The sequence below is a fragment of the Engraulis encrasicolus genome, chromosome 17 (genome assembly GCF_034702125.1).
Source record: "Engraulis encrasicolus isolate BLACKSEA-1 chromosome 17, IST_EnEncr_1.0, whole genome shotgun sequence".
NCBI lineage: Eukaryota > Metazoa > Chordata > Actinopteri > Clupeiformes > Engraulidae > Engraulis > Engraulis encrasicolus.
In genome coordinates, this window is record NC_085873.1 from 423,892 (window position 1) to 433,891 (window position 10,000).

At 43.9% G+C, this 10,000-nt stretch overlaps 2 protein-coding genes across 3 annotated transcripts in view; one reads left to right on the forward strand and one right to left on the reverse strand.

Moving 5' to 3' along the window:
• si:ch73-364h19.1 (uncharacterized) overlaps positions 1 to 8,521 on the reverse strand; it is a 20,146-nt gene extending 11,625 nt beyond the window's left edge. Inside the window, exons 1-2 of the mRNA XM_063221048.1 lie at positions 8,394 to 8,521; positions 6,406 to 6,515 (exon numbers count right to left, since the gene is read on the reverse strand). Of these exons, the coding sequence (XP_063077118.1) occupies positions 6,406 to 6,515; positions 8,394 to 8,466 (183 nt within the window). The 5' untranslated portion in view covers positions 8,467 to 8,521. The remainder of the gene's footprint in view (positions 1 to 6,405; positions 6,516 to 8,393) is intronic.
• A 1,104-nt stretch (positions 8,522 to 9,625) lies between these two features.
• xylt2 (xylosyltransferase II) overlaps positions 9,626 to 10,000 on the forward strand; it is a 20,504-nt gene continuing 20,129 nt past the window's right edge. For both annotated transcript variants that reach the window (XM_063221502.1, XM_063221503.1), the window contains exon 1: positions 9,626 to 9,763. In XM_063221502.1, the coding sequence (XP_063077572.1) occupies positions 9,632 to 9,763 (132 nt within the window). In that variant the 5' untranslated portion in view covers positions 9,626 to 9,631. The remainder of the gene's footprint in view (positions 9,764 to 10,000) is intronic.

The window sequence follows — 10,000 nt, forward strand, 5'->3', positions numbered from 1 at the left end:
TGGGGGAGCACTGGCTACTCATTACCCCAACTCACCTGTGTGTGTGTGTGTGTGTGTGTGTGTGTGTGTGTGTGTGTGTGTGTGTGTGTGTGTGTGTGTGTGTGTGTGTGTGTGTGTGTGTGTGTGTGTGTGTGTGTGTGTGTGTGTGTGTGGAGTACTGATCATTCACTTTCCCCCACCCACCTGTCGGTGTTGAGAAATCTAACCAGGGAACCAACCCTCAGGCACAACTCCCTAACCGTTAAGTGTTCATTTCGTCAGCTTTTTTTTGATTTAGTCTTAGTCTTAGTCACAATGACGAAAATCAATTTTAGTCTTAGTCATATTTTAGTCATTGCCTTCCCAATTTAGTCTTAGTCTTAGTCAAAATGACGAAAATCAATTTTAGTCATAGTCAAATTTTAGTCATTTTCGGCAACATTTCAAATTTTAGTCAACATTTCAATTTTTTGTCATTTTAGTCAATATTGTGTAAAATAAATAACCTACAATGGCTATTGTTATTTCACAAAGTATTACTAATATTGCCTATTGCAGCAAATATTCACCTTGTTACTTGGTCATTTTCCACCAAAACCCAAATCAATTTCAACATCATAGAGCAAAAGACCATCACACACACACACACACACACACACACACACACACACACACACACACACACATCCAGGTGCAGTCTGCGCTCTCTCTCTCTCTCTCTCTCTCTCTCTCTCTCTCTCTCTCTCTCTCTCTCTCTCTCTCTCTCTCTCTCTCTCTCTCTCTCTCTCTCTCTCTCTCTCTCTCGTGCATTAGAAACTGCTGCATATTATATTTCATTTTGAGTTTTTGATCACGGAGGAAGCTACATGCTCTTCTTCACCTGACCGCGGGACTTAAAGCCTGCAGATTGCCGGCAGTGGGAAGACCAGACATCTCTCTCGGCCCAACGGCACGAGACTGTATGAGGCTATCGGAGGGAGGTTTACCAACGTTCCACGCCAACTCTGTGCTAGTTAGCCTCCGTTACACATGAAGTTCAAGAAGTCTCCCTGATAGTGGCTTCCCGATGACCACGAGTCAGATAAAATACTGCTGATGTTAGACTATGCAAGTTAGCGGTTTTTGTTTTTAATTGGCAATGCGAGCAGAGAACGACAATGACTCGTGCGGCATGTGTGGAATAGGCTTAAATAGATTGCGCGAGCACACTTCGTATGCCCTGCAAAAGTCCCAGGAAAAATAGTTAGGCAGGGGTATGCAGACTGGACGATAGAAAGGACACGCACATACAAATATTTAAACACTTATGCTGTTTTGTTTGTCGGGGGTGTCGAGGCTCGATAAGCATGACCTGGAAAGAGTTTTGGAACTTAGGAAGACGCTGAAGACGCACGGAAATGCTGTCGACTTCCTTGGGTCTTTTAGTGTTGCTCTCGACGAGAACAAGTTTCAAATCTCAACAGTTTAAAACTCCTTATGCTTAAATCGCCCATCCATTGATTCTTTTCAAAACTAGGCTACAGTAGCCTAGCCGTGCCTCTGTTACTTTAAACAGGCCAACTTTCCCCCTGCTGGCGTGCGTTCCCGCAGTGACTGATTTAAATAAATTCACAAATCCGACCTTCATGATTTGCTTGCTGCCTACTCATATGGTTAAACAACAAATATAGCAAACATTACAAAAAAAGAACAGACAACGAACGCCGGGCTAAGACAGCCTAAGTGAAAAGGAGAATAGTGGAAGCTCGAGGAGGTTTAGAATGACTGTATCAGAGGAGGATTGGCGCGACTGTCATTACCTACTGCAGAAACACATGTCTTCGTCATGGATAAGAGGGTTGTTGAACATGTTTCAAAATGAACACTTCCCTCAACGTCGGCTATTTTTTCTCTTTCTCTGGGAATGTTTTAGGACCTAAACTCAACTTGAATGGACTCATTGAACTACTAGGCTACAGAACTACTGACTGAGCCGCGCCATGCATTGGCTGCCAGCAGATACAAGCGAGGCAACACAGCGTGAGCGCGCAATCACCTATGAAGTTCAAGACACTTAGGCCTATATTACAATTACAAATTACAAATCAATTATAAATAATTATATATTTTTAATGTCCATTCGTCCATGGCTTGTAAATTTCGTCTCGTCTTAGTCTCCTTGACGGAAATATTTTTTTATTTTCGTCATATTTTGATTTGCTTGAGGCAATTTTTAGTGCGTCATCGTCTCGTCATCGTCAAGGGAAAAAGGGGCGTTGACGAAATATTTTCGTCATCGTCGTGGTTGACGAAATTAACACTGCCGCTAACCTGTGACTGCCCTCTCTCTCAACCATGATTATTCCTCCTGCCCTCTCTCTCCTCCATGGTTTTTGCTCATTATATTATATTATATTATATTATATTATATTATATGATTGCTTTCCAGATTGCCAGACTATCATCATATGAGTCACCTTAGTGTGCAAGATGAAATAGAGCAGTGTTTCCCAAACTAGGGTACGCGTACCCCTAGGGGTACGCGACGTCATTGCAAGGGGTACGGGAAAAGATTTGGAATTTAAAAGAAAAAAATGCAGGAAGAAAAAAAAATGGCAAAGAATAGTGGCAACGTAGGCCTAATACAATAAAAAAGTAACCTAGCAATCAGTCCCAGCACTGTACTATGCATGTACAAAGTTGTAGGTGAGGGGGGGAAACTAATAAATACGAATGTAGGAAACGCCATGTTCTCATTGCGCGTCTGCTCGCATGGTCATAGGAGGGAAAATGTATGCCTAGTCTGGCATAACCAATAGGCCTACATTTTTAAAATGTGCTAGGCCTACATAAATATATAATTGTCTTCATGACAGTCATCTACATTACGCCAAGTATAGGGCTCCTACAACAAGATGTTTTTTTTTCTTTTCTAAAGCGGTCCACCTGCTGGCACGTACGGACCACTTTGGTGTTTGACTTGTGCGCGTACAGAAGGCAACATTTTCCCTCCGAATTGAGATGCGCAAATGTCTTGTCCACATCAAAGAAGTAATTTCCATCCTTCATTGTGAATGCTGCGTGCGTGCCTGGCCGCTATAGCTATAGTAGGCCTACTCTCTTTCGCGCAAATTGGGCTATGGCTGGATAAGAGCACTTGGTGACCGTGGTGACCGTGTCGTCAAATCACTTTCGTTTAACCTGGCGCGGTCAAACGGGCACGGAACACTGAACATGAATAAAACCAGAGCAGTCACGTTGGAAAGCTATAGGACTAAGTTGGAAAACTACTTTCTGTCTCTCCCTCTCCTTCTCTCTTCCTTGCGCGATTGACGGTATTGATTGACAGCTGATACCTCCGTTCTGCAGGCGACGTGGTGTTTTATAGATAACAATCTCGTCGTCTTTTATATGCACAAGAGCACCAAAATCAATGTAATTTCTGAGCATTATTCAGCAAGCACCCTTCACAACAGGAAATCTGTGAAGTCCATCCTCGTTACATTGAATGCTGATCATCAGCCGTTAATAGCCTATTAAAGCCGGCTGACGGCGCGGGAGAACAAAAAAAAACCTATGCCTTCTTTCGAAAGCGACCCCTCCCTCTGCTTTTATTTGTGTTGCTTTTGTCAAGCTTGAAAATTAAACGCTGACACAGGCAGGCTAGATGTAGCAGACGACTCACATGTGATGCAGAGCTCCAGTTTTTTTTTTTTTTTTGCTTGTTTTTTTTGGGGGTACGCGGATGGACATTAAGTGTTCCAAGGGGTACGTCATGTGAAAAAGTTTGGGAAGCACTGAAATAGAGGCAAAGTCCAGCATTTTACACCTCCCTACCTCACCTTTCTCTTGTCCTTCCAGCAGTTCTCTGATTCGGTTGATATTTCTCTTAGCATGTTACCGTAACATTAAACTGAAAGGGAACTGCTGGTACCATTTAATTTTTCATCCGATTCAGGTTAAGAAGTAGCCTAATATCACCAGACTCAGCTGGAAGACTCTGAGAAAAGTAAAACTAAATTACCGGTATTTAAATTGAGGGGAGGTGTAAAATGAAGACATATCCAAAAATGATAGATTGCTCCTTTAACTAATTGATTCCTAAGGCACCTACAAAAAAACGCCTGCTAAATGCCATAGCCCATTTTGGGAATAGGTGCCCAGAGATTCTAGGAGTATAATCCAGTCTCTCTGAGGTGCCCTCAGCCTGTAAAAGCCTAAATGCTGTATCTCAACCTCTGAAGGACATAAAAACATCGAAGCATCGAAATGCTAAGGTCCTCATCTTGCAGTAGAATGTGTTCATTCTGCATTCAGTAACCAAAACGTTCAGACCTTCTTCAGATGAGTTTTTGAATAGAATTATGAATATTTCTCTACTTAGCTTGTTGTTACCAAAATCAGTTACTTACTACCTTCAGTAATGTCATAAGAATGTTGTTATCAAGTAGCTGAGTTATTATCAAGTAGTAGTTTTTTTTCCAGAAAATAGTGAGTCAGATTACCACTGATCTCATCGGCATGAAAGGGGCACAAGTTAACCACTAACTCAAGCCTAGCCACTAGCCTCTCTTTCCCACCGTGCTATCTACCCAGTGTAGCCTACTCACAGCGGTCCATACTATAGATAATCTACCTGGTAGATAGACTATTGGGTTGAAGTCCTGTGTAGGATCCATGAAAATCGACATTAGCATGACAAAAGGCTTAGTTGACATGAACTCCCTCTCCGTGCTAGCTTGAAGCTCTGAGGAGTCATTATATATCAGTATGTACATCACAGTATATGTTGCAGTATTAAATCATCCCTTAGAGCAATGGTTCTCAACCTTTTTTTGAACAAACACCCCCTTGACCTCATCATAAGGCGGTCAGTGTCCCCTTAGTATTAAAAAACTAGAAATGCACTAAGAGAGTGCAGACCTCTGCCATAGAACACTCGACTATGTTACACCCTAATTTTTTGTTCTGCCTTGTTTTTGTTGAGTTAGAAACAAAATTCCAAATGTCAAAATTCACCCTGTCCCGTAATGGTGAAGAATCAAAATGCTGACAGACAGAGAAGCAAACAGACAGACAGACAAACCAACGCTTCCAAAAACATAACCTCCTCGGCAATAAAATAGACTAATGCGCCTCAATGGCAACTAAGCTCATTCTTCTAGTCAAACACAGAGACACACAGAAAAACAGACACACAGGTGTAAAAACTCTGTCTTCAACTCTCACACATCTAAACACTCTCCATCTGACATGAACTGACAACTTCCTGTCTGGCCTGTGGCTCCCCCCCGCAGCTGACCTCATTTCCTGTTCAATCATCATCGCCATCAAACACTCACCACTGATAACAGGAGGAGGGAGAGAGAGAGAGAGAGAGAGAGAGAGAGAGAGAGAGAGAGAGAGAGAGAGAGAGAGAGAGAGAGAGAGAGAGAGAGAGAGAATAGGTGGAGATGTCTGTTTTTGTACTGGGTTTTTCCACAAAATGGCTAACACAGATAGAGAGAGATGGAGGGGGAGAGAAAGATAGAGGTGTGGAGGTGGAAAGAGAAGGGGAAGAATAGAAGGAGAGAGAGATAAGGGCATTGAAAACATCTAGACTTGGGAGAGAGAGAGCTGGGTTGACAGTGAGAGAGATGGAGAAAGCTAAACACACACACACACACACACACACACACACACACACACACACACACACACACACACACACACACACACACACACACACAAACACACACACAAACACACACACCAGGATATGTTAGCTTAAACTCTCTATGAGGTACATACCACAATGTTTTCAGGAGATTGGATGCCAAGCCACCACCACCACACCCACACACCAATACACACTCATAAACACACACACACACACTCTCTCTCTCACACACACACACACACACACACACACACACACACACACACACACACACACACACACACACACACACACACACACACTGCTGTGTAGAAGGAGGAAGTATATATATAAGAAGAGAAGGGCAGCAGAGTTAAATGGCCTTTAGATGGAGACCCTCTTCCTTCTTCCTGTCTCCTGCGACCTCATATCCTGTTTGGCACATCCTGGGGATCTAAGGTGACCACACATGCTGATGATAACACAGACACATGCCAACATGCATTACTTACTCAAACACACACACACACACACACACACACACACACACACACACACACACACACACACACACACACACATGTGCACGCATACACAAACGCGCGTTCACACGCACACACACACAGTGGGAAGCATACCCAAGAGCAGAGAATGGTACTATTTATTACCAGTGTGCGTCTCCTTATCGGACTCCGTGTGTGTGTGTCTGTGTGTGTGATTGCTGGTAGAGTGTGTGTGTATGTGTGCGTGTGCGTGCGCGCGCGTGTGTGTGTGTGGCTGTGCGTGTGCATGCATGCGAGTCGCCTTACCAGGTGTGTGTGAGATGCCTGGTAGTGTGTGACTTTGCAGCAAATTGGCTCTCGATGATGGAACAGGAACAGGAACAGCATGATGACCAGGAGGAAGAGAAGACACGACACTGAGGAGAGAGGGGGGGGGGAGATGGAGGGTGAGGGGGATAGAGGTAGATGGAGGCAGAAAGAGGGACAGACAAAGAGAGAGAGAGAGAGAGAGAGAGAGAGAGAGAGAGAGAGAGAGAGAGAGAGAGAGAGAGAGAGAGAGCGAGAGCGAGAGATTTTGTAAGCTTGGGCAGCACTGGTACAAACAGGTATGCCAATAAAGCATATTTGAATTGAATTCAATTGAGAAAGAGCGAGAGAGAGAGAACATGAGGCAGACATACTGTATATAGAGAGAGCGACAGAGAGAGAGAAAGAGAGAGAGTGAGAGACATGTTCAATAAATCAACACAGACACACACATACAGGTGTGCGCGCACACATACAAACACACACAAACACACACATGCATGCACGCACACACACACACGTGTACCCCTTACATGTCAGCTACTTCCTTCTCTACTCTTCTCTACACTACTACGCACTGCTCTCCCAGTCTGTTCAACAGTAAACTACATAGCTATTGGCATGTAATGCTCACCATACCTGCAGTGATTTCTCCTGGGGATCAATTAAGTAACTGTTCTTCTGCGGTGCGGTCGTAGCCTAGTGGTTAAGAAGATGGGCCTTAGAGGTTGCCAGTTCCAATCCCACCCTTCCACTGACCTATCTCACTCCATGGCTGAAGTGCCCTTAAGCAAGACACATAACGCCACATTGCTCCATATCCTGTACTGATAATAACAATTTGCTGTGATGTAATACTAGGCCTACTCCCATACCACTTCATAGTTAAGGCGGCCACCTTCACAAAAACAGCTACCATCTTGACGAGGTCCCCTGAATGTAATTAATTAAGTTGCTTAACAAAGACATTTACAAACTATTTCTTTATGGGGGGGTCACAGGTTTGATTCCAGCCAAGCCACCCAGCAAACTTGACTAACAAATATGCTCTGTGTGACACAATGGTATGGACACATTCTGCAATAGCCCAATTGAGTACACTTTACTTACTTTTTTAATCATCAACCTAAATGGCTAGTGGATGCTTACTGACCAAAACAGACACTCATTTCAAAGGGGGTGGTAAATGTTCTACCAGCCAAATTGGATTTTCACCAGCATTCGGCCGGTTGGCAGGTGTTAATTTAGAGCCCTGGGCCGGCCTGGCAGTAATGTTCAATCAATGTTCTTGCTGGTGTGATTAGCCTGGAGAATAACCACATAGCCTTATTTCAGATAACTTAGGTCCACTGGCTGGTGCAGCCTAATAAGAACAGATACTATGTACAGCTGTTATTGTAATTCATTGTAACTCAAGTTATTTAGCATTGTAACTAAGCATTGTAACTACAGAGTTTTGCCCTGTGATGCCTTACATTACTGCATCACAGCAAAAAGTAGTAGGCCTACAGTAATTCGTTACTTTTGTAATGCATTAACTGCCCAACACTGCTAATAAGTGTGACCTATGGGGTGGATAATTCAGATATTGAGAGCTAGCTTCCATCTTCTTCGTGGCCTAATAAATTACCGTGACTAACGAGGCCAATTAGCAGATCAAGCGGCCCCAAACTCGCTGCAGGGGAAACAAACACAACCGCAACAAGCTAACAACTAATAACAACTGCTGCCTGTCACCATAATAATAACGAGCCAGTTAAATATAGGCCTTTCCAGTTAAATGTATCCTCAATTCAAGGTAGGCATCACGGGGAAATAATCATTAGCCAAGTTGAGACAGAGAATATTTAGGGTTAACCCTTAACTAAGTAGGCTATGTAAAATATGTTTTGCCCCACATTTATCATCACTGTGCACTGACTATGAGGCAGATGCCTGTTAAAAATAATAGATGCACTCAATAAAATCTGATGGGCTTCAAAACTTACTGGAGGCCACAAGGGCGCTGATTTCATACGACGTGATCTGGGGAGTCCCTGTGGAGTTGGCCGTGGCGGACATCTCTGCAGAAGAGCGAGAAAAAAAACTCCCAATTCGGTTTCTCACATTCAACTAAAGACAGTAAGCCAGACAGTTCTGGGCGCAAGAGGGTCTTGTTGTTCTTCACAGTCTCATTCCACGGAGGCCCAGGGTGAGAGAAGTGGCCAAAGCTTGCATCCTAATCACGGCACGCATTGTCGCTCTGTCTCTGCCAGGCTCGCTGTCTGGGCGAGGACTGGGGAGCAGTTGAAAAGCGCTCTCTTTTTTAGACGTGGGGGACAGGACCACAGAGGACAGAGGCGGACACTTCCTGCTTTGGTCTTAAAGGAAAGTGGCTGACGAGATACAATATCGTCTGTCCAGTCACTGCCTTAACTTTCACTCTAACTCGTCCATCTTTCTCAGTCAAGGCAAAGCACATAAACACCGAATTCGCATTTAACAAATTTAGAGCGGGGCTTTGTCTTCATGCTTTGCTGGTTCTTGTGTCTTGCTGATGAGGCAGGACACGGCGCTGCATTCCGACAAGAGTCGCCGGTTGTCTTGGAGACGCACAGAGGTGACAGCGCGGGGCCTCGGCACTGGGATTTTGGCGCGACCTGCTGGACAGAACCTGAAGCGCGAGGATGCGAAAATACTGCTTCGTCTGAGGGCCCTGAGAGTGCGTAAACTAAACGAATTATTTGATGTCAACTGTTCTAACATAACTTTATCACAATAGAGAACACAACAATAGAATCGATAGGCCACGTCCACCTTACCTTATACTCCCACCCTTTGCCTCAACAAAAGCTATGACTTATGTTTTTTTAAGTTTGTTTATCTGTAGCCTAATGAATCAATGTGTTTGCAGGAATCACTGTTCAATGTTACTACTATGCTGCTTTGCTTCGTCATCATTATTCAACGCATGTCTTCACTTCTACTGCAAAATGTTTATATTTTGGCATAATAGGACAAAAAATTAATTTGTTAATGATGCATAATAAATAAGAATGGCATTTTCATCTTGTCCACTGAGCAAAATAATGAGTTTTGATCATATGTTGTCGTTTCGGCTGAAAATGAAAGGGAACTTCTGTCTGTGATGTTTCGAGTTCAAACGTGTTGAGTCGATTCCTCCTCCTTGGAGGAGTCCTGCGTTGCTAACACTCGTTGCTAACTGCACAGCAGAGCACAGGGGAAAATGGTGGCAAGCACTCGGGTACAGCGGATATTCCGACGATACAAACTCGCTATTGCCGCGGCACTAACAATTCTCCTGGTCCAGGGACTGGTAGTATGGAGTCTTCGGAGTTTAGAGGAAGGCGAGGCAGAGGTAAGAATGGTCTAGCAGACTTTATTCATCTTTGAAGTTATCTGAGTAGCTTCACGGAAGACAGTCCAGTCGCTGTTTTCTCATTGACCATGTTAATTTTGCCCCCGGTGTTCCCAACACACTGCTAGCCAGCTAGCCAGGGCGCCGCTGCCCCATGTCAGCCAACGTCAACAGAACTATCAAGATGTCTTTTGACAGACAGTGTACTGTTTAAAGAAATCAAGCGTGTGTACCATT